This window comes from Lissotriton helveticus, chromosome 2_1 (assembly GCF_964261635.1).
Source record: "Lissotriton helveticus chromosome 2_1, aLisHel1.1, whole genome shotgun sequence".
Classification (NCBI taxonomy): Eukaryota; Metazoa; Chordata; class Amphibia; order Caudata; family Salamandridae; genus Lissotriton; species Lissotriton helveticus.
This window is the reverse complement of record NC_136059.1, coordinates 4,297,625-4,322,845: the sequence shown is the minus strand read 5'-3', so window position 1 is coordinate 4,322,845 and position 25,221 is coordinate 4,297,625. Positions and strand designations below refer to the sequence as shown.

Genomic DNA, 25,221 nt, shown 5'->3' with positions numbered 1-25,221 from the left:
CAAATTGGAGACTAGGACTGATCTGGTGGAAGGAGGCGGACAAGAAGTATTCATGGGAAAGGATCGATAAATTCCCCGTATTTTCTCCACGAAGAAGGAGGCTAATTCTTCACAGTGGAGTTCTGACGTGGGTATGGGCACCGGGGGTTTCTTGGCACTGAGATCTTTGAGAATTTTTAAATGACTTTAGCAGGATTGGGGCTCATTTTAATCTCAGAAGCATAGTATTCCGCTCGAGACCTGCAAACGGCTCTATGATACGCTTTAAGTTCAGCTAAATAATAGGCTTTTTTTCCAGGATCATAATCTTTCCTCCACTCATGTTCATGTCTTTTGCATGCCTTCTTCAATAGGGTCAGGGTATCATTATACCAAGGGCTAGACTCCTGCGCGCGACCCTTAATCCAGGTTGCCGGGATAAGAGTCCAGTGCCCGGGTGATCCATGCACAGAATGACTCATAGCCTGTCTCAACATTACTAAAAGGGCCTAAAGGCTCGGCTCCTAAAAATGCGTGGAAGTCTTCAAGTCGAAGCTTGCGCCACGGTCTTTTGTATACCGAACGTTGAGTGTTTTTCATGATGGTTTTGATGTTAGGATGGTCATTTCAACTAGATGATGTTCGGACCAGGCCTTAGGGGTAGGGGTAGTCACTGTGGCGGTCTCAATGTTCGTAAATATGGGCTCTAGCAGATGACCTCCTCTGTGTGTAGAGCCTATTACTAATTGATAGAGCTGGAATGCGGCTAAGTCGGCACGCAGAGTACGAATAATCTGGTCCTGAATAAGATCAAAATGGAGATTTAAATCGCCGAAAATGCTAAAGTTAGCCGATCCCACCGCCAGTGTTCCAACTGTCTCTAAGAGAACATTTTTAAAACCGGCGACAGGTCCGGGAGGCCTATATATCAATAGACCAGAGAGGGTAAAATGGGTGTCCACAGAAATACTAAAGCAGACACATTCACCTCCCTCCATATTAACTTTATTAAGGAGACCGGTATAGCAAGACCTGGTAATCACAGCAATGCCGCCTCCCCTAGTCGCACTATTCATAAGAGAAATCGTGTATTCAGGGGGTAATGCCAGATTAGATACGGCTGCCAGGTCATTGCTAAGCCATGTTTCGGTCAAAAAGAATATGTCCGGAGCTTCATCGATAATAAGGTCAGCGTGGTGTTTAACTAATGACCTTACATTTAGCTGCAGTATTTTTAACCGATGTTGAGGGGGCCTGGCCGAAGGAACAGGAAGCAGCACAGGATTAGAAAGTACAAACGTTCCGCATGGGCAGCTGGTGGGGCCACTAAGGGGGTGGAAAGGGGAATTGTTGCAGTGGTGGAACGGAGGCCGCAGATTTAGTAAGGCCTCTCAAATACATCTTTTTTGCCACAGACCACAATGTAAAATGGCCAAACTTTGCCTCCAGAAACCCACACCCGCTCTCCAAAGGCAATGCACTATGAATGAACTGGTCAGGGTATTCGCCTACACTTCTCTGCCTCTCCCACTCTTCCATTAGTGGTTCGGAAGCTCAGGGAATCATCCCTCACACTGATCCTAATAGCTCCCACATGGGCCCGTCAACCTTGGTACACAATCCTTTTGGAGCTGTCACTAGTTCCACATCAAAAACTGCACCTCACATCCAGTCTCCTCACACAGAGCCATGGAGAAATCAGACTCCCAGAACCCAAACAAATGAACATCGCGATTTGGCTCCTAAATTAAGAGTTTGGCTATCTAAATGTCCCACCAGACTGTATATTACATTGAAATAACAAAATCATTTCGTAAAACGAAATAACTTTTCTTTGCATTTGCTCCACCACACAAGGGCAGTCCCGTATCCAAATCAGGTTTTGCCAGATGGATTGTTAAATATATTCAAGTTTGTTATGCAAAAGCAAAGAGAACTTTAACATTACCCCCTCGAGCACATTCCACTTGCAAAATGGGGGCTACAAGGTCTTTCTTCGGAAACATCCCTATATTTGTCTTTTGTAAAGCTGCAACCTGGTCTACGCCGCACATATTCACCAAGCACTATTGTGTAGATGTGTTAGCAAGATGATAAGCTAATGTGGGCCAGGCAGTACTTTTTCAAACAACTGCAACAGCTACAGGTTAGCCACGGCTAAGGGAGAATACTGCTGTATCGTCTATGCAAAGCATGTGATCTCCAGCTCACATACCTCGAACGGATAATGTTACTTACCCAGTAAGCATCTGTTCTAGGCATGTAGAGCTGTAGATTCACATACACCCACCCGCCTGGTGACCCGGAGGCATCCCCGCGCTGTAAGAACTTGAATTGGCCAAAGGAGGAAATGGGCTTATTTGGGAAAGAGAAGGGTTTTAAGCTGTTTGCGGAAGCGTAAGTAGCAGGGTTCCAACCGCAGACAGCGGGGGAGCGAATTCCAGCGTGAGGATGCTTTTACTGAAAAACGCCGACCTCCAGTGCTTACCCTCCTGAATTTAGGGACATTAGCCAGACGCTCATTGTCCGAGCGCAGGGGTCTCTCTCTCTTACTCTACATACATACGTATGGACATCTCTGTTCTTTACTTACTAACTCCATTCTCACCCTCGGCGGGAAAACAATCATAACCATGGAGCGGAGGCCCCACGAGCACTATCACCTAAAGGAGGAGTCACCTATCTCGTGACTGGAAAGACCACTTTGAAGAAAAACAACTTGCAAATATCCGGACCCAACACTAGATGGCAAGAGTATGCACAGCATGTGAATCTACAGCTCTACCTGCCTGGAACAGATGCTTACAGGGTTTGTAACATTATCCTTTCCTTCACCAAGCTCAATCAAGATCCTTTTCTGCTCAACCCCGGCACAGGGGATCCAAAACTGGACGGGGCAGTGGGGAAGGCGTTCTCTGCCAGTACCCGGGCATTGCAGGTCAGGCTGGACTGTTGAGACTGGTGCAGGATCAAGACAGATTTACATACGGCTTCGTTCCAAACTGAGGTGACATTGTGGTCAAAAGAACAATGAATTTGGAATGCTACCCCAAGGGATTGCCAGTGGGTAGACTTATTGCAAGCATCCCTCCCGTCACTTTTTTGTGTATGAGGATGGGTCTCACCTTCTCTGTCAGGAAGTGCTGAGGTTCGCCTCCTGGAAACACCAGTGTTGACTGAGGCTAGTTGCCATCCATCGAGACAGATCTTTTAACGCCAAGGCCGACAGACTGGTTCAGGACCTTCAGGACTCTTTGCCCAGTGTGGCATGAGATCTCTTTGCTGATCACAGCAATCCCAGTGCCTTACATTCTGAGTCCCCTGTACCCTATGCGGGCAACCTTGGATGAGACTTTTTGATTGATGTGGAATTTTCCATCTACTACACATTTCCCTCCCATTTTCTTGATTATTTGTATTTGAGGAATATTTACCAAGACCAAGCTCAAATCCTCTTCATCGTCCCGGAATGGCCACGAAGGGTGTTGTCCCCAAACCTGCATGTCTCCCTGTATCTCCCACTGCTGCACCGTCTACCTTTCAGTGCAGAACTCTTCCCCTATTCGGCGGGCCAGGATGGGATGTGGTATATATGATCCTTTCCACTTGTCAACCCTTCATAAACTCAGCCTATTCTGGGAAGCAGAGCAGATTAATCTCTAATGTACTGCTCAAACCTCTAGGGCTTGCCTGTCGGACTCTAGTCTGGCTGTGGGGTGGGCACCCTCAAATAGTATTTTGTAGCCTTGGCAACTTTTCTGTCTTCTTGATCAGCATTCTGTCTTTGTCGCTTGTAGGTAAGAAATTCTGAATGGCTGGCACACTTTTTCTCCTGCACCTATTATCATGCCCACGTAGGTTTTGAACCTGTTTTTGGCTTTTTTAATGTGTGCTCCTTTTCAGCCCCTACACAGTCAATCCAACCAAAGAGGAGGGTTAGCGACACAGACTAGACCCCAGGTGCACCAAAGAGATCAGATCTAAAGCCCAGATCTTTATAGGGTACATGGGCAGCAGAAAAGACTAGGCGGTCCTGAAGAGGACGCTGTGCTTCAAGATACTTTTGTATATTGAAAGAAGGAGCCTCATGAGAGAATCCGGGCCCACTCCACCAGGGCAAAAGCTTCTGCCGCAGGACTGACTGACTGTGGTTGAGATTTGCAGGGTGGGGTCATATGCTTCCATTCACGCCTTCGCCGAACACTACTGTTTCGATTCAGAGGTAAGAATGGATGGCCATTTCACAAACTCCATCCTACAGGATGGTCCTCCTCTCCCTACTCCTTCAGATCCGCCGCTGCTTAGGCAGCTTACTGGTTTGGAATATATTCAATAGGTGAGGAATCTTTAAGTAAAAGTACCCATCAGAAGAAACTTGAGGCCACCTGCTCCTGGAGCTTGGAGCACCAGTGCCTGACTGCTTCCCAAGACCAGTGTGTCCTTGGAGAAAGCGGCGAGCACTGGAAGCAGCGAGGTCCAGTGGAGGATCCTAGCGAGTGGATCTCTACAATGAAGTATGAGTAGACGGCTGCTGCAGCGATCTGGTCGTTGCCTGTGTACAGAGGAGAGTCAACGACCCAGTTTGCAAGATGGGCTGACGTGAAATATACTGCAATGCTGATTGGGCTGTAGCCCGTGTGCGGAGGAAAGTCAGTAAGTCTGTATGCCGGGTGCGGCTGCTGTGAAGTAAACTGTCGTAACAATCTAGCTGTAGCCCATGTGTGGAGAAAAGTTGGCAACCCCTTATGTCAGGTGGGCCGCCGTGAAGTGTATTGCCGTGCCGATGGGGCCATAGCCTATGTGAGGAGGAAAGTCGACGACTGCCTGACCCACGCTACCATTGAGTCAAGTATTGAAGGGGTACTTGGCACAGTTGTTTATGATACATAGTAGGTCGGAACCTGGGTCATGACCAGTAAAAGACCTCCTACACGAGGGGCCTAGTTGCTCTTGTTTGCCCTGTGGCTCTGTACACAGTTCTGGTAAGGTTTCACTTGCCTCGTGAAACTTAGAAAGCCCCAGTTTACTCTGTTATGCTTGTCTCATCATAAGGCATAACAGCTTCCCTCCCATTGCCTGCTTACTCCAAAGCTGACCACACACATCTGTGTCCGGATCAGCTCCACTTTCCTCTCATTGCCAACTCACTCCTGATATCTATTGGTGTATGAAGCCCAATTAAGACTTTTTGTCTTCTACATTTCGCAGCTGCCAAAGAATATGTGAAGCCAACGCAGAGAAGAGACCTGGCTGACAAGTCTGTTTCATCCGAGGAGGGCTCCTGGACTGTTCGATTGGCGCGACTTGGTGAGTGAACGTCTTTGTGCACAGTTTCCTTTGAATTTATACTGTAACTGCCAACAGAATGACCGCCTTATAGATTAGACCTTTGGCACCAGACTTCATTGAGACCCAGTCCCTTCTTTGCACACCATGGCCAATTGTGCCATAGCTCAGAGCCAGAAGACTGAACCCTTTCAGTGACACCCTTACGACTTCTCGCCAAACTTCAAGTGGTGCGATGGGGCTGAGTCCTGTTCAGTGTTCTTGCGCTGATGACAACTGTTTAACTTTGACTTACTGAAAGACATCCATCCGGAATGGGCCTTTGTGCGGGACCGGCCTCATGACTGCAACTGAGAACCGCCTTTCGATTTGGAGCGTGCCTCTGTTTTGAAAGCATCTTCTTCTTATGCTCAGTGAAATAGAGCTTCACCTCCTACTCCCGGATCACCTTCAGGTACACTCATCATTCGACTTTGAGTCCTCACGAAAGCCCCGACCTCAGAGGTAGATGTTGTTTGGGTCTGTGATCAGCATCTGCTTTCTGCAGTCGTAGCATGGCTTGAATCCTGACTTTTTCAGGTAATACGTCGTCCTTGGCATACTGTCTAGAATACATTTAGAGTCGTCAGAAAACTGTCACAGTTGGGAGCAATGAAGGGGAGGCGCTTATATCCTGCTCCACTTCCTTCCTTGTGGGATGGTAGGAAGACACCACCAAGCCATACAGCAACACCTACAGACAGGCAGCGGCACAACAACAAAAAAAAATCTCAAGATACAATCTGGAGTTTGAGAATATTCTGACCGTCAGTTAGCACCGGTGTCCTGGGGTCATAATACTACTGAACTCCAAATGCGTGACCAAGAACTCCCTTTCAGCCCTTTAAGGTCTCAGTGTAACGGGGACAAACATTCATTTCTTAATTTAGGAGGTGGTGGGAAGGTAGACACTCAGAAACCTTACATTAAATAATACAGTAATGATTTCAACGTTGAGAAAGTTCTTAATTTTGGAAAGAAAAAGACATTGATAGTTAATAAAGTTCCAATGCTTCTACAAGTGTAAGTGGTCCCCTCACAGGATAGCTAAATAATCAATCAATCAATGCATTTATAAAGCGCGCTACTCACCCGCGAGGGTCTCAAGGCGTTGAAAGGGGGAGGGGGGGGGCTACTGCTCGAATAGCCTGGTCTTGAGGTGTTTCCTGAAGGTGAGATGGTCCTGGGTCAGTCGTAGGTGTGCGGGGAGGGAGTTCCATGTCTTGGCAGCCAGGTAGGAAAATTATCTTCCTCCCGTGGTGGTTCTGCGAATCCGTGGGACGGTGGCGAGGGCGAGGCTGGCGGAGCGAAGCTGGCGGGTAGGAGTGTAGAACGTGAGGCGGTTGTTGAGGTATTCGGGGCCCATGTCGTGGAGTGCTTTGTGTGTGTGGGTGAGGAGCCTGAACGTGATCCTCTTGCTGACGGGGAGCCAGTGCAGGTCTCTCAGGTGGGCAGATATGTGGCTGTGGCGAGGGATGTCGAGGATGAGTCGTGCGGAGGTATTCTGTATGTGCTGAAGACGTTTCTGAAGTTTGGCTGTGGTTCCTGCGTAAAGGGCGTTCCCGTAGTCCAGTCGGCTGGTACGAGGGCCTGGGTGACCGTCTTTCTGGTTTCGGTGGGTATCCACCGGAAGATCTTTCGGAGCAGGCGCAGGGTGTTGAAGCATGAGGATGAGATGGCGTTGACTTGTTTGATCATCGTGAGGGAGGAGTCAAGGATGAATCCTAGGTTGCGTGCGTGGTCCGTGGGTGTCGGTGCGGTGGCCAGCGCTGTGGGCCACCAGGAGTTGTCCCAGGCAGATGGGGTTTGTCCGAGGATGAGGACCTCCGTCTTGTCTGAGTTCAGTTTCAGCCAACTGAGCTTCATCCATTCTGCGATGTCTTTCATTCCTTCCTGGAGGTTGGTTTCAGTTTGGCGGTGGCTGGGTCTTTGGTGAGGGAGAGTATCAGCTGGGTGCCGTCGGCGTAGGAGATGATGTTGAGGTTGTTTTTGCGTGCGATGGCAGCGAGGGTGGCTCGTTTAGATATTGAAGAGGGTTGGGCTGAGCGAGGAGCCTTGGGGTACGCCGCAGATGATCTTGGTGGCCGCGGAGCGGAACTGCGGGAGGCGGACTCTCTGGGTTCTGTTGGAGAGGAACGAGGTGATCAGTCCACGGCTTTTCCTTGGATCCCAGTGTTGTAGAGGCGGGTTATTAGGGTGCAGTGGCAGACGGTATCAAAGGCGGCTGAGAGTTCTAGGAGGGCGGTTGTCTCCCCGTTGTCCAACAGGGTCCTGATGTCGGTGGCTGCGATTAGGGCGTTCTCGGTGCTGTGGTTGGCTCGAAATCCTGACTGGGATGGGTCGAGCAAGTTGTTTGCCTCGAGGAATGCAGTCAGCTGTTTATTGACGGTTTTCTCTGACTTTTGCCGGGTAAGGGAAGAAGAAAGATGGGGCGGAATTTCTTGAGGTCTTTAGGGTCTGCTGTGACTTTTTCAGAAGGGCGTTGATCTCTGCGTGCTTCCAGCTCTCTGGGAAGGTGGCTGACGCGAAGGAGTTGTTTATGATGTTCCGGAGGTGAGGTGCGATGATGGTGTCGGCTTTGTTGTAGATGTGATGGGGGCATGGGTCAGAGGGAGAGCCAGAGTGGATGGTGTTCATGACGTGGGTGGTGTCTTCTGTGCTGATGGGGGTCCAGGCGCTGAGGGTGGTGGTGGGGGTCGTTGGTTTGGTGACTGGAGTCGGATTTGGGGGCGTCAAAGCTGTCGTGTATATCTGCGAACTTGCGGTAGAGGAACATGGTGAGGGAGTTGCAGAGGTCTTGCGACGGTGTGATGTCGTTGTTGCTGGCGCTGGATAGCTCTTTTACGATGTTGAAGAATTCCTTGCTGTTGTGGGTGTTGTCTAGCTGCTCTTTGAACGATGTCCTTTTGGTGGTGCGGATCAGCTGGTGGTGTTCGCGAGTGGCGTTCTTGAGGGCTGTCATGTTTTCTGTCGTCCATTCGTGGCGCCAGGTTTTTTCGAGAGTACGGCAGGATTTCTTTGAGTCTTTGAGGGCGTCGGTGAACCATGTGGTTTTCCTGTTGCTGGTTTTGCATGGGGGGTTCTTCAGTGGAGCAAGGTTGTCGGCGCAGTTGGTGATCCTCTGTGCGAGATTGTAGGCTGCGTCGTTGGTGTCAGAGGTGTCGGCTGGTGGGTTCTGGCTCAGTGATGTGCTGGACTGGTCTGTGGTGACTTTACTCCAGCATCTGCAGTGGATCTGTGGCGTGTGGTGGTGGGATGTAGTCTTCGTGGAGGTGAATTGGATGCAGCTGTGGTCGGTCCAGTGTAGTCCTGTGGAGTGGCTGAAAGAGACGTGGTTGCTGGCGGAGAAGATGGGGTCCAGCGTGTGGCCAGCGTAGTGGGTGGGGGTGTTCACCAGTTGCATGAGTCCGAGGTTGGCGAGCAGGGTGGTGGTGGTGTTGTCGTTGTTCTTCTCCAGGTGGAAGTTCAGGTCCCTAGAAAGATGTATTCTGATGAGGTTAGTGCGTGCGGGCTGACGAAGTCGGCGATGGTTTCGCTGAATTGTGTGCGCGGGCCCGGAAGTCTGTAGATGAGGCTTCCTCTGAGTGTGGTTTTGGGGTCGGTGTGGATCTGGAAGTGTAGGTGTTCGGCGGTGGAGTGTGTGTCTTCGCCGTTGGTCGTGATGTTGATGGTGTTTCTGTAGATGATGGCGATTCCTCCTCCGATTTGGTTGACGCGGTCCTTCCGGGTGATCTTGTAGCCGTCCGGGATGGCTATGGCGATGTCCGGGGCCGAGGAGGCGTTCACCAAGGTTTCCGTGAGGAAGGCGACGTCCGGTGCTGTTGTGTCGAGGAGGTGCCAGAGTTCGACAGCGTGCTTGTGGACGGAGCGGGTGTGGAGGAGGATGCACTTGAGGTGGTTGTTGTTGATGTTAGGTCCGGCGGGCGGTGTGCATGTTCGGAGGCAGGTGAATTTGCAGGCTAGGCAGGTGAAGGGTCTGTGGGTGTGCTTCGGGGTGGCTTGATAGCAGGCGGGTGGTCGTCAGGAGTTGAGGGCGGCGGTGTTGTATCTCAGTCGGGGTTCCTGGCATCGGCTGGGACCAGGGTTTCTGGCGTTAGGCGCGGACGGGCGCAGACGGGCTTGCCTTTGGCGAGCCAGCGGCCGCTGCGCTGCCTCCATATGAGGGGCAGAGGAAGGGAGGAGCAGCTGGGACGTGGGAGCGGGGTGGCCAATGGGAGACAGGGGGGGCGGGGATGCAGCGGCGGGAAAAAGGCGGGGGACACGGAAGGCGAGAGAACAAAATAGAAAGGGGGCACAAGGGTAAGAAAAACGGGCACAGGTGTACAGAAGGCAAAATGGACACAGCTGCAAAAACAATAACAGAATAGTACTCAGCGGTGATGCAGGCGGGCTAACACGGGCGGCAGTGGCAGCGGATCACAGGTCACACAGGAGGCTGCGTGGCAGTGAGGCAAGCGACCTGCCTGGTGACAGAAATTCAGAGGGGGTAAACCCTACTCCCTTCTGAGGCCCTTGCCTATAAGCGAAGAGCAGGCACAGCAAGAGTACATTCCATCTCCTTTTGAGTTATTCCAGGGAACCGCAAAATCATGCCCTTCAATGTTTTGTTGAACCATTCAACAAGACCATTGGTTTGTGGGTGGTAAAGGGTAGTGCCTTTGTAGTTCACTACACACTAATCCCACATGTGCTTTAGGTAAGCAGACATAAGGTTTGTACTGCTGTCTGACACCACCTCCTTAGGAAACCCTACCCTGGTGAACAAACCAATGAAGGTTTTGGCGACTGCCAGTATAAATGTGTTTCCTTAGGCTGTGGGTTTTTTCAGTGGACCCACTATGCCCACCCCAACCCTTTCAAAAGGAACCCCACCACTGGTTGTGGAATTACGGGGGCCTTTGGGTGTTCAGCTGTATTGATTCACAGGAGATGACAAACTCCTTCACTTTCTGAGACCTCTAGGACCAGTAGAAATGGCTGCTAAGCCTTTCCCAAGTTTTAGTCTGGCCCAGGTGCCCAGCTAGGGGAATTTCATGGGGCAAAGTGAGTAAGAACTCTCTATACAACGAGCTGAAGGAATTGAAGCTTACGGTTCGAAGGGCTGAACGCAAATGGAGACTGGATTACTCCCCTAATTCCAGGACCTGCTACGTTCACCTCCTGGGGACCTACAAGCAAAAAATTACTGAGGCCAAGAAAGCATATTTCTCGGCCAAAATCTTAGCGGCCGAGAATCAACCAAAGGAGATCTTTGCCATTACCCATGATTTGGCGTTCTCTGACCGGACCACACTTAAACCCCCTCCCTCCCAGAAACTCTGCGATTCGATGAATCTTTATTTTGTCGAAAAAATCACGACAATCAAATCTAACATCCTTCCCCTTCTTTTGTTGACCCCTTCCCTCACCCTGTCCCAGCTTCTCTTAATTCCTTCCATCTTCTTTCTGAAGAACTTTTCTTGTCCCTCCTCCCTAAAATTAAGTCCGGCTCCCCGTCTGACATATGCCCGGCTCATATCTTACGGCAGATCTATACTGTCTGTTTTTTGCCCCCTCTGGGTTTCCTTAACGACTCACTGGCCCGAGGGGTTGTCACTCCATCTTTAAAAGCCGCCTCCATCGTCCCCATCTTGAAGAAGCCGGGAGCCGACCCCTCTGTGATGGCTAATTATCGCCCCATCTCCCTTCTCCCTTTTCTGGCGAAGGTGCTGGAGCGGCACGTTACATCTGCACTCAGCTCCTTTGCCGAGGAGAATGGGAGGTTGGCCCCATGTCAGGCTGGGTTTCGGCCAAAGCACTCGACAGAGTCAGTGGTGGTGTCAGTATTAGACACCCTCAGAGAGGGTATGGACGCAGGTAGACCACAGGCGCTGGTCCTCCTCGACTTGTCCGCCGCTTTTGACACGGTGGATCATTCCATCTTGCTTTCCCGTGTCAAGGCGGCGGGCATAGGAGGCTCAGCCCTCATCTGGCTCTCGTCCTTTTTGAGGGACCGGACCCAGGCGGTTCATCTTGGGGAGTTTTCAGCTACCCCCTGTCAGGTCCAGTGCGGTGTTCCCCAGGGCTCTTCTCTCTCTCCTTTACTGTTTAATCTTTATATCGCTCCGCTCATCTTTGCTCTACAGCAACTGGAGGTCACGGTATATAACTATGCCGATGACCTCCAGCTCATCTTTAATCTTTCTTCTACTCCTGACTCTATTTCTAATTTCCAATCTATTCTATCTTTCATCAGGGACTGGATGAACTTCAACCACCTGAAACTCAATCCCGATAAAACGGAACTTGTGGTGACGGGTGGTTGCTCCAGTCCCTGGAATTCTCTCTTTTGGCCCCCCTCCTTTGGCTCTCCTCCTACCCCTGTTCCCTCTGTTAAGACTCTTGGTATTAAGCTAAATAATCAACTTACTATGCACTCCCAGATTGGTTCTGTGGTTTCCTCTTGCTTTCTTACTCTCCGTACTATCCGTTCTATCTCCCGTTTCTTTTCTTTCCCTGCACTCAAGTTAATTATGTCCGCACTGGTCCTGTCCCGCCTGGACTACGGGAACATTTTGTACAATGGCATCCCTCAGTACAGCCTCCGTAAGCTGCAATTAGTGCAGAACCAGGCTGCCCGCCTTGCTTTCGGTCTTCCTAAATTCCATCACACTTCCCCCCTCCTGCAAACTCTTCACTGGCTCCCTGTGCGGGAACGCGCCCTGTTTAAACTAGGCTGCATGGCGTTTCAGGCCAGGACTGGCCTGGCCCCCCTATTCATATCTTCAGCCATCAAGGCTTACGTCCCTGGCAGAGACCTCCGCTCCTCGGCACAACTCCTTTTAGCTGTACCCCGTTACCGGAAAAAAAAACAGGGTGGCTCAAAATTTTCCACTCTTGCCCCCATGTTCTGGAACTCTCTCCCCTTTCATCTTAGGTCCCTCACCGAGTACTCCAGTTTCCGCAAAGCTCTGAAGACCTTTTTATTTTCTCAGGCTCTTCTTTAGTAAATTGCCTGTTTTCCAGTTGTCGCCTTAGTTACCGTTCTAGCTCAGTTGGCTGCCTGCTACTTTAGCGCCAAGAAACCGCCCAGGTGTACGTTGCGCTTGATAAATATTTTAAACTTAAACTTATACAAGTTCTATCCCTCTCCTACTGGCACCTGCTTTGGGGTCTCTGGCCTCGGTGTACACTGGTAAAGTCCACATTTGTAAAGCGCACAATCACCCGTAAGGGTCTCTAGGCGCTGGGGGCCGTCGGGAAGATTAAGCGAGCTATTGCCCAGAGTCACATGGTGCTGGGCTAACCTGCCGCCAGAGCCGGGGATCGAACCGTGGTCCCCAGATTCCAGCGTCAGTCGCCCTGGCCGCGGCGCCACACCTCTCCCACAACTGGTCCCTCCTCTCAATAGACTTTGTGGGACCCAGTGACTTCTTTCCTTTCCTGTTCACCAGCTTGCTGTCGCAGGCTCTAACGACTGGGACAAACTTGCTGCCCGTGTCTCAGGAGGTCCCCAGGGGGTCCCCTGGGCCCAGGAGTTCGATCCCTCTTCGGCTGACAAGTCCCCTCCCTGAGGAAAGGGGTCCTAAGTTTGTTGCGGTGTAGAAGATGGTCCCCCAGTCTTCTTACCCTTCCTCTTGGACGGTTGTGTCATACTTTCAGGCTACAACTCTCCATTTTCACCTTGTTCTCGAGTTTGTGCTAGTCTTAACACACACATTGCCTCAGGGGGTTGCAGCATGGCTGCTTCTGTCTTCCTTTCTACGTCGCCCATGCTGAGGTCTCCAAGTCATTTCCAAGCAGACATGCAGCTGAGAGTTGTGGGTAGATCACTACCTGTTTCAGGCCAGCAACGATCCAGTCTAATGTCACCTTAGCCGTGGCATGGTTAGTGGTGACACTGTCAGTGTTGGTGACTTGATAGGTTTTTTCAGTTGGTGTTGCTCTGGGGAAACCAGTGAATCTATCACCATATTGACACGGCACTTGTATCCCTAAGGGCTTCTTTCATGTTTCCATTCACTAAGGCTTATTGTAAGTACTTTTTCAAGTTAGGAGGCCGGCAGCCAGAGTGGCTAACCCTCCCTCTCCTTCAGAGACTAAAAAAGCCTCAGTGTGAACGCTGATTTGCTCTGGGCACACTGTTGATCCCGTCTCAAGATTATCCTCACCAGTGTTGGATGGGGACTAAAGGCATTCTTGTTGGGACAGGCACCATCTCCAGTAGCGTGTCCAACCTTCTTACAGCTATGAGACCAGGCCTTTAGGTGATCAAAAGTCTTACCCTTATATCCCCTAGTGGACTGGGAAGACCTCTGCGGTGCAACCTCTTGAACAGGTTTTGGGGGCCTTTAGAAGACTCATGGTTTTTAGGGCTCGCAAGCGAAAAGCCCTTTTACTAGGGGTGACAAAAATGGACCTTGACATTTCACATAGCTAGTGCATGTACATTTCAAGGTCCTTTTTGATTGGGCTTTGGGTGCGTGCTGTTTTATAACACAACACGCAATAGGCCATAGGCAGTCGCGTAGCTCCGCCTATTGCCTATTGGTGTTTGTTACGCGCACCAAAGCCCATGTCTTCAATTATGGCGACTTGGCCGGCCGCCATAATTGAAGCCAGATGCTGGCAGTGGCGCGCGCTCGTGCACCATTAGCGGGCGTTTAAAAAAAAATTTTGGTATCCATTTCACAGCGAGCAACTAAATCAAAACAACCGCTGACGTCTTGTTTTTCTTTGCATTTTATAAATGCGGATTGGATTGATTGAACTAACCCTCCCCCACCACCACCACTACCATCACTACCACCACCACCACCACCACCACCACCACCACTACCACCACCTGATAAAAAAGTTCTGGAAGCTGGTACTCTGCATCATTGATGGCCATTCCCTCCTGCAAAGACCAGGTTGTATAGGGCAAATAATATTAAATAAAGTCAGAGTGTTTAGTAAACTGAAGATGTTGTAGTGCATGTGCTTATTCTAAAGTTCAGAAGAAACTATAGAGGGTTGGCTCTAGTCAGTAAGGCTGAGCCTGAAAATCAAATAACAAGGGGGTGCCAGTACTGAACACAATTAATTTTTAAATTACTTCAAAGACATCCTAGTCACGAGAAAAACTCCATGAGAGGGAAATTACTACTTAATAGTTTTTTATTGTAAGTATTTTTTATAAGACAAGTTTCACATTTTTAATACATGGTGAACAATGTATTAAAAATGTGAAACTTGTCTTATAAAAAATACTTACAATAAAAAACTATTAAGTAGTAATTTCCCTCTCATGGAGCTATTCTAAAGTTCAAGTAAAAAGAAAACAATTAGCACAATACATTTCATTGGTACTTTATTTTTCACATAAAACACAAAATTTAGGATAGATAAGCAAAAACACTCCCAAAAAACAGGTGTGGGAGTGCCTGTTTTTCCTCCACAGAGACAATGTGTGGATGGATTCTTGCTTCTGTCATACTTACGTTGTGCTCCACTTCCAGTCTTGAGCAGTGCTTTTTTCGTAAGTCACTGCTAAATTAAGTGATTTTGCCCAGGATCACAAGATGTTGAGCTGATGCCAGGACTCGAACCCGGGTCCCCAGAACCAAAGTCAGCACCTATGGCATCAATGCCAAATTTGCTCCTCCTTGAAACATCCAACATTCCCACTTATATTGGGACGAAGGGGAAAGGAGCGAGGCTTTTAAAAACACAAAGCTCTTCACTCTTACCTGCCAGAGAATGGAATCTTCAGGAAGGATACAACCGTTGTAAACTCCTTGCAGTTAAACGTACTTCGAACGTGGGAAGCAATATCGGGTGCAACTAGACCTGAACTTCGGGGGGAGGAGGGGTTGCTAAGACTCTGTTAGATCTGGGGGTCTCTAGTTGGCAATGGTTATTACCTTTGTCCAAATAGGGACCCTTACTTCTAAGTCAGGATAAGGGGATTACTCTCCTTAATAACCCCTGCTCACCCCTTTGGTAGCTTGGCACGAGCAGACAGGCTTATCTCAGAGGCAGTGTGTTAAGCATTTGTGAATATACACAGTAATACAGTGAAAACACTACAGATGGACACAACAAAGGTTTTATAAAAATAAGTTTTCTTTATGTAGACTTAAACACAGGACCATAAACGACAAAAATTCACACTACACTTAAGGTTGCTCAAAAGATGACTAAAGTCTCTTAATTCAAGTTGTTGGTAAATGCGACAAAGTTCTCAACAAAGTACCTGGATGCGATACGCAAAGTAAATAAAGGCTTGTAAAAGGGGAGATGCGTCAGTTCCGTGAGCCGGGGGAACAGTTGCGTCCTTCGTCAATGCTTGCACAGAGTAGGGATCTCGTCGTGAGCCATACCGGAGCGAAGGTAATGTGTAGATTCTCGACTTGCGGGTCCGTTGCCGTGCGCAAGATGGCGCCTTGATGCGATGCGATGATCCAGTTGCGATGCGAGAAGATGGCGCCCTTGACGCGGCGATGCGATGACGCCCTGGCAGCCTTGCGACGACTCTGTACTTTGGAGCCGCGACTGGGCCTGCGACACGCTTCTCCGGTGATGCGATGGCGACTCTCTCGATATTGTCACGCTTATCTGGCGATGCGACAGCAGACAGCTTTGATGAACCCATGCTTCTGGGGAGATGCGACGAAGACTCGCTTCTCCGGCCTTGAGACGATTTCAGCTGCGGCGGTGACACGCTTCTTCTTGATGCGTCGCGCTTCCAGCTCCCAGCGGCACGCAAGTGACTGGAGTCAGAATTCCCAGCAAGACCCTGAGACTTCATCAGGAGGCAAGCACAGTTCAAGCCCTTGGAGAATATTCTGTAGATGAAAGTCCTTACAAAGTTCCTTCTCCTTTCCCTTGGCAATGAAGCAACCACTGCAGGCCAACCCAGCAAACAGCACACTGGCAGAGTGGCAGTCCAAACTCCTGCAGCTTCCTTTGTTCTTCTCCTTGGCAGAACGGTGTCTTGTTCCAGAAGTGATCTAATTTCTTGGGATCAGTGTCCCAATATATTTATACCCCAAAATCCTTTGTTCTCTGGAGGCAGAGGGGCCTCTGCCTAGTTCAAACCAGTTCCTGGGCACTTTGTTTACATGACTCTCCTCTTCTTTTCACTGTGCAGGGCATCGGACTCCCCACAGGAGGTGGTGCCAGCACAGGAGGAGGGAAGATACAGCTCTGGGGTACTCTGCCGACATGATTCCCCTTCTTATTTCATAGTTCAGGGCAGAGACATCAGACAAGCCACATGAGGTGGAGCCAGCATTGGACAGGGAAGGCCTAGCCCTACTCAGGTCCGAAGTGCACACCTCCCTCCCAGCTGGGTGTAAATCTCTCTATTCACCACTGGGCTGTCCCAGCCTGTCTCCTGGAATTCCCCAGCCCTGTCACTCACAAACACAGACAAGGAATACTCAACAGAGGCAGGCTCAAATGGTTAGGCAAGTTAATACCTGCTTTCTAAAAGTGGTATTTGCAAACACAGAATATTAAAATAAAATTAAACTTATACTAAAAGATGTATTTTATTATTCTGAGTTCAGGCATACTAAACTCGAATTTCTACCATGTTCCCTGGGTCAGTTAGGATTGTAAGAATGTAACAATCTTCACTGCCCATTCTGGCCTATGAGAACAGATAGCCCTCAATAGTGAAAAACGAATATGGCTGTAATTCACTATTAGAACATGCTACACACATCAGAGCATGTCCTACCTTATACTTACAATGCACCCTGCCCATGGGCCTACCATAAGGGTGTCTGATATGAAGCAAAGGGAAGGTTTAGGGACTGGCAAGAGGGTGCACTTGGCCAATTCGACATGGCAGTGCTAGACTGCACACAGGCCTGGCAATGGCAGACCTGAGACACACTTTACAAGCTGCTACTGTGGGTGACACAACCAGTGCTGCAACCTCACCAGCAGCATTTGATTTACAAGCCCTGGGCACACATGGTGACCTGTATTAGGGGCTGACAGATAAATCAAATAACCAAATCATGTTATCCAATCAGTATATCAATTTAACATAGGCAGCACTTGCGCTGTGGCACTGATTAGCCGTGGCAGAGTGCCCAAAGCATAAATCAAGCAAAAACATATTAAAACAGAGGAGGCAATCCGTCAAAAATGGAAGGGAGACTCACACCAATGATGCCAGGTCTAACAGACTCCCAGCCAGGGCTGGCCCTAACACTGATTGCTTCAGCACATGTTGCAGCAGAAGGCCACGCTTCCGGTTTTAGACGTCACATGGATCGAGGAGAGCTCCAGTGGGCAGTCTCCCCTGTGAGCTGTCCTATTTCAATCTCTGCCCTCCCTGCAAGTTTCAACAGCAGCTAGGGCCGTGGCGTCTGATTGCATTGCTAAACACCGATAATCCATGGTCCTCCTTTGTCACTCACCTCCACACAGACATGGCTGAAGAGCATGGGTACTGAGGCAAGACACAACAGTAAGATATGTTATGGACACGGATTTTTTCATGTGTGAATTGATAGTATCTGAATCGGTGGCGGCAGCCATATCAAAGGCCTTAAACATACAGGACCTCCTGTCTGACCAGTTTCGACCTGCAAAGGGTCGCAGTTCGGACACACCCTGTGGGTGCAGGCGGGTCCGCAAAGTGTGGATCAGAGTTAAGAGAAATCTGGAACAAAGGCTTACTCTGTTGACAAGTTGCAGTTTCGAAGACCAGAGGGATGAGGTAGCTGCTGGGCCCAGTGGTGTATTTTGACCAGAGAAGGGTGCCGCCCATAAAGGGGCTGCTGACGGTAGAGAAACATGCGCCTGCCAAGGTTTGACCCCATGTGTGGTCTCCTATGTGGGGTTGGGGTTTTATACTTACATGGACTTTTTATTAGTACAGGGTGCCGACAGGAAATAAACTGGATGCAGTGCATTTGGGAAATTTGGGAAGCAACTGAAAGTGAAATGCTGGAGAGCACCCGTCTGTATGGAAACATACACAACCATATATTTTCCCCAGTTACACATCCCAAGGTTTCTTATCGCTGGGTGCTAGATTTTACTAATTCTGATTGGATGGCTTGGAGAACAAACTGAACATAATGTAATTAAGGTTAATAGTATTCTTTCCCCCCAAATATGATAGTTTCCTCCTGATAAACACTGCGTGCTGTATTTGGGAAAATTGGAAAGCAGCTGAATGTGAAATGCCGGCTTGGGGTATCTGCCTTTTGGTTTTGGGTTCAACTCCAGGACCATATAGAAACATTGTGTTGTCTATATAGTCTTTTTTTTTTTATCGTAGCATACAGAATAAGTTCAGCATTGTCATTTTGCCATGTACCTTTTCCTTGCAATAATACAACAATCGCTATATCACTCAACTCCTCCCGCACCCCTCCCGCCCCCACGTCGGCTCCTGATAGTAAACCAGCACGGTGCCTTGACTGTGCCCAGGGTGACATGTACCACTGACCAATCTGTTCAAAATCCTTACAGTGTAACAAAACATTAGGCTCCCTTCTAGGGCATCCCACCAAGTCACTTCACTTCTTTCTTTCCTCCTTTTCATACCAAGCAGTGCATACTATTCACCTCCACACGTCTCCAGCTAGCCCCTCACTCCCCACATGCCTAGGGCGCTAGGGTGTTGGGGGGTGTCTCGTAATGCTGTCAACATAGCTGCCCATGCTCTCAAATAGTCTTCTACCTTATCTAGTCCCCTGGTTTGTTTCGTTTGTAGCTCCTCAGCCACCACCCATTCTGAGATCTCTCTGAGCCAGTCCCTATATCCTGGGCGCCTCGTTGCCAACCACCAGCCCAGCGAGCATGAACTTCCTGCTCAAGGACTATATGGACACATACAACAACCATACATTTTCCACATCTACAAATGTTGTTGCTGGTTGCCAGACCTCCCTTTCCCTGATAGGGTGGCCAGGACAACTTCTCGAAAATGACATTTGTCAGATTTCAGGACTGTTGCTCCCAAAACATGGTAATTCCCTGTAGGTTTTCTCCTCCAGGAAGATCTCCCTGCCACGGCTACAACCACAGCTGTATTGAGACTGGTACCGGGCATGCATGGGTATTATTTGGGCTCGAGCATGGAGCCACACATTAGAAACCAGGCAGTGTTTTTGATGGAGAGCTACGAGTTCTGCAATATTTAGGTTCAGGGTCGACCTGCATCCAGTGAAACTTACCAACGCCAGACATTGCTAAAAAGTAGAGAAACAGGAATCCAGGGTGATATGACTTGTATAAATCCCAAAATGTCTTCCAAATGTTAAAATATAAACGAAAAATCATAATTTCTTACATTTCCTGTGACAGAAAATACTCACATGTTCAGTAAAAGGCAAAAGTAGCACCATCCAATGTTCCACACTTCTGATTAAAAGGGTAGTCAGTGTGTGTGGATGGGCCTATAGCACAGAACCGGGATATTCCAACACGTAGACATGTGACTCCCATCTTGATTGCATAGTAACTCCACACAGTCCCACTTCTGGCCTGTTATTGACCATTATGACACACTCCCCACACATGCGAGGTACTGTTTGACTCTGGGTGATGAAACTTTTGATGTTTCCCAGAAATTCCAGAACATTCCATGTCACAGAAATAAAGGATAATTCTGTGACACAGACAGTTTTGGAGCTGCCGGCCGCGCCTAGTACTTCACAGGTCTTTACAAGACCATTTACGCGTTAATGAGGCTTTGTTGTTTTTCACCCCTTTTCAAGAGCCCCTGAATCTCCACTCTTCCTATTACTGGAAGAATTAGCCTCCCTCCCATTCCCACCCCCTCCGAAAAGACCCCTGTGACTCCAGAGACTCTCCGCCGAGCCCCCAGCAGCTGGAGCTGCAGCAGCCCGGGCTGAGATGCACGACCGGAGCCTGAAAGCAACAATAGACGGTGAAGTGCACCCCCCCCCCCCCCCCGGAGGGATGCTGCGCCTGCATTAAAATGTTGGTCCCCTATCACAAACAGGACTTGAAGCAGCCATTTAGTTTTCTGAGACCGTACAACCCCCAAACCTGCAAGCAACTCATGATTTTGCTTTATCTACACAGCTCAAGTTGAGCCCACCCTGAGTATATAAAACCCCAGAACACACCCATACTGGATTTAGATCCCTATGTGCTCTGTATTGTGCGACTTTAATAACATTCTTAACTCGATGACTCCTTCCTTTTCTCCGCTCCCCATGCTCGAGTTGACGCCACAGACGATCCTCTCTTTTCAGCTACACTGACTATAGGCACCTATTAATAGTTCAAAAATCCCACTTTTTAGTCACACTGACCATAAGTACATATCAATGTTTATTATATATGTTCCAGTGTTTCTTTGTGCATATTTTATTTGTTTCAACGTCTCATTGGTTATACTGTACACCATTCATTAATCAGTGCTTAATTTGTGCCGGTGCTTAGCACCGGCACTTGCATATCAGGGCCGGGTCTACAGGTGTTTGCACATCACATATTGCTTCCATGATATAATTACCTCTCTGACTCTGCGCAGAGTGTTGTTCTCATCTCTCGAGTCCCGGTGAGTGTTGTGGCTGTGAGAGCGTGAGACAAGAATCATGTCTGCATAACCGAGTATTTGTAATTCCTAACGCCTCCAAGTACACGACAGCTAAGACACACAACTCTGGGTATCTAGTCCAGACCTTTGTGTTCTATAGTATCAATGGTACTGTGGGCCACTGTATGTTGCATGGCACAACCTAAATTGCCTCTGGGTGGTTAATAACATTATTGTTAAATAACTTCTGTATGTAGCTCAGCATACTAAGAATGCAAATGTGAATTATTGAATTAGTACCTTCAGGGCATGAAATACGAGAGTGCATTGTTGGTATTTCGCTTTTACACAGCGGTTGCTACAGCACATTTTGTCATTTCACGCTACGTAGGAAAACAGAGCAATCTCTCCCTCTAATTCTCTCCTTCATTTGATCTCTATAACACTCTGCCTCGTATTCCGTTCCTCTCTTTTCCGTTCTGTCTCACTTAGTTGCTCTTTCACTTTCTCTCTCATGCTCGCCATCATCAGAGATCCTCAGACTTGACACCTGAATTTATACATGCATAAGCACTGGAGTGGGTTAAAACAGATGAGGATAGAAACATACACCAGGTGCTTATGTAGGGCCCCCCAAAAGTACAAGAAAGAAGAGTTGCTGCTCTTCTGGGGAGTGACATACTCCTTGTTGCCTATATTGATGTTGTCAGTGCTGTGCCACTAAAAATAGTTATGTTTTAGAGTATCTGTTCCCACGTAATGTACTGCTGCTGAACAGTGCCTTATATATTGAAAATCGGTTCATTAAAAGTATTGCTGGCATTTGAACAGGGCAGGCCCTTTTCAATTGAATATATAAGGTTTTATAGCGAATTACCAGTTCTGTCCCATTTAAAGTATTGCAATCTTTATTTCTAGCCAATTTTTGCCGGTAGGACCCACCAATACTTACTTTAGGTACTAGCACTTATTTTTTTCTTAAAATAATTTGATCCCGAGTATGAGAGAAAATACAAAAAGGGAAACGAAGGAGGAAGAGAAAAACGGAAAAATAGTGATAAAGGTAGAGCAAGCATTTGCAAATCAATAGGTTTCGCATTATTAAAGTTGGAGCTATTGGTGTTGCATTATTTAGCTATGCCAATAGCTCCCAGTTTAATAATGCGAGACCTATTGCATTGCAAATGCTTGTTTGCATTTGTCACCCCGAGTGGGACAGATATGCCTGGACGTGGGTCCTGTGCTTACCATGCCACTGGCGTCAAGCTAGCCTGGCTAATGAGGGGTGATACCCTGAATACAGTCCCAGGATGCTTGCTTCCGGTCCATGGAGGACCAGGCCTGGCATTTCATGCTGGACTGCTCACATGGGGAGCAGGGTCAGGACTTATTTGCATAAGTGTTGGTCCAAAGTGGAATGACGTGGTGAGCAACAAAATAATTGATTTAGGCCCAGATCTCGGTACTGGGGGTGAATGTTTGACATTGGTAAGCATTCTGTCCATCTATTGTTCTTTTTGCAGTAATCTAGAGATGGTATTAAAAGTCAGTAGAAATCTCTTAAAAGATATATACCCATTATAGTTCCATATTAGCCAGTTTCATTTCTATTCATATGCTAGGGTCAGTAGTGTTCTGAAGTAGTGAGGCTCAATGGGTCCTTAGTAAAATGTGCATCGAGTAGCTACATAGAAGAAAAATTGGGTAAAATATCCACTGTTGCATCAAAGAGGTGGAGGTGTGTACATTATTACAAGTGAATGTTATTCTCTACAACAATAAATATGCATAGTCACAAACAGAAATGCGGGGGGAGTCGAAGGTAGCGCTTCCTACTGCACGTGAGCTGTCATCACTGTGGCACGCAATCGGCGGCAGGTGAGAGGCGAGGGTGTCACCGCGCCGACTGGGGGCACGTGAGTCACCGTCTACTGCTGATGCGTCCCTAGAAACCAAACCCAAGCCCATGTCACTTTCTGTAAGGAGGCAACTGACTCATCGCCTGCCCGTCCCCGAGGACTCCGCCTGCACGCCCCCGTCGTCTGCGCGTGCCTTTTTAATTACCGGATCCTTCGCAGAGAGGTAGTGCATGGAGGATGCAAAGCTGGCCCCAAAGCCTGGCATGGATCATCCTTCACAAATACATCTGAAAGATAGTTCCGTGGGTTATTCGCCTGCTGCTGACATCTACGACCGCTCTGCAATCAGACATTCGTTAAATGTGTACCATAGGAATGAGGTGTTAGAAAGTGTTTTTACAGTGCATCCGAGATAAGGTTTGTGGCTGTAAGCGCTATATAGATAGCACAATATTATATATTCTCGTTGTCCACTTCCCAGGGTTTGTCTACAACAGGGCCATTTGGATCTGAGAACAAGTGCCAGTTGGCGACAGGACAGCCAATGGCAAGGTTAGGCCGCGAAACCGAAACCACGGTTGTAGCGCAGGAGACGCCGTCGCCGTGCGTGTGCACGTTGGCTGTCCCTGCGCAAGCTGTGATGAGAAGACACGCCGAGCTGAGTTAGGGGATGTGTGTGTGTAAGCGCCGGGGGGGGCAGGGGGTTCTGTATGTATGTATGTGTGTGTGTGTGTGTGTGTGTGTGTATGCGCTGCTGCGGGGGGTGGGGCGTTCTCTATGTGTGTGTGTGCGTGTGTGTATGCGCGGCGGCGGGGGGGTTCTCTATGTGCGTGCGTGTGTGTATGCGCGCGGCGGGCGGGGGGTTGGGGGGGTTCTCTATGTGTGAGTGTGTATGCGCGGCGGGGGGGTCTGTATGTGTGTGTGTGTGTGTGCATGCGTGTGTGTGTGCTTCCAAGGAGCCATGGGAGACAGGAAGCACGCGTGACCTGATCCGTTTACGCGCGCACATCACTTGTCTCCTGTCTCCCTTGACTCCTTGAAAGCAGAAACAATTACAATAGAGTTTTGCAGCGACGATCGCTTCGCGATCGGTTCGCAGTGCGAAACCTAAAAAGTGCTCGTACTGAGTACCGGACAATACAAGCCCATTTAAAGCACTGCTGATACTGCAATTGGATTGGCCCTATGCTTATCAAAGATCTTGTGTTGGCCATGAATGTTTGCTGTGTCTAGTCAAAAGACTGTTTGTGAACAATAGCAGTTCCTATACCTTAGTTTTGGAGCGGACATGTCTAAGCTACACAACGCAGGTCGATTAAAACTTACTCTTTCACTTTATTGCACTGTATGGACAAAAATGCTGTGTGCTACTTCAGGTAAAGCGTCACTCAGTGGGTCACTTATTAGGACTTGAAATGTCACAGTCACACGCTAAAACAATGAAAACGTCACACGTAAGAAAACTCAGAATTTTAATATATGAAGCAATTTTTCCTATCGTAAAGGAAGATTTGATATTTAAATTCTCCAGAAGTGACTTGTGTTGCAGCGAGTCACGTATTTTAAAATACGATAGTGCCCCAAAAGTGTTTCCTCGGTGTCAACTGGGAAATAGCTTTGCGACTGCCGAGGGTGTTTGGAAGTACCCCGCAAATAGCCCACTACTTTTTGTCTTGAAAAAGTGACAGATTGCAGCGAGACTATGAATTTTAATTTAAATTAGTCTTTCTATTGTGTTCTATATACTGTATTGGGCCGAGTTTCTACCCTGCATTTCGCCAATCTCCTAAAGCTGATGCGCATAGTGACTGCTGTACCGTTTCGTCTTTACTGTATAGAGAGCTCTGGTCGATCGTAAAATTCCATGAACTACAATTCCCAAACTGCTCACTATGCACCACACATGCGCTACAGACTGTAGCAAGATGGCGGATCCTCAGGTGTCTGTCGGTGCTGCTGGCGGTTCAGGAACCGTAAATACTATGCGGTACCTCTTGGTTTTCTAGAACAAGGAGTGTGGGGTAGCGGAGATTCGCAGACACCGAAGAGGAACTCTAAAAGCCACAATTGTGTCTCTAGTGGTATCTGTTTACTTGATGTGTTCTTGCGCCAGCATAAACCCCACCGCTGGGTCTTGATTGGCTAGGTTATGCACGTGAAAGTAATGCCTGAGCCTTTGTTGTGTTTTTATGGGATGTGTCGTTGCTGGTCATGCTCTGTGTTTTATGCGGTTTAGTATCCTAAATTAATAGTAGTAACACAACTGCGAAAGGACGAGCTTACCGACTGGATAAATATAGACAAGTCTCTTTATTTTAAAAGCCGGTACTTTTGAAAAAATATCCGGAGTATGATGTTTGGTTTTTGCAGGGCTCATGTACTAAAACACTGAAGAGGAACTCTAAAAGCCACAATTGTGTCTCTAGTGGTATCTGTTTACTTGATGTGTTCTTGCGCCAGCATAAACCCCACCGCTGGGTCTTGATTGGCTAGGTTATGCACGTGAAAGTAATGCCTGAGCCTTTGTTGTGTTTTTGTGGGATGTGTCGTTGCTGG

The 25,221-nt window shown here is 48.4% G+C and overlaps 1 protein-coding gene across 5 annotated transcripts in view; it reads left to right on the top strand.

Annotated features, from left to right (window-relative positions):
• LOC144817655 (uncharacterized) overlaps nucleotides 1-25,221 on the top strand; it is a 306,270-nt gene that overhangs the window by 223,176 nt on the left and 57,873 nt on the right. For 3 of the 5 annotated variants that reach the window (XM_078674380.1, XM_078674381.1, XM_078674382.1), the window contains one exon: nucleotides 5,188-5,286. The exons of the other annotated variants lie outside the window; for them this stretch is intronic. In XM_078674380.1, coding sequence (XP_078530506.1) covers nucleotides 5,188-5,286 — 99 coding nt within the window. The remainder of the gene's footprint in view (nucleotides 1-5,187; nucleotides 5,287-25,221) is intronic. 5 annotated transcript variants of the gene reach the window in all.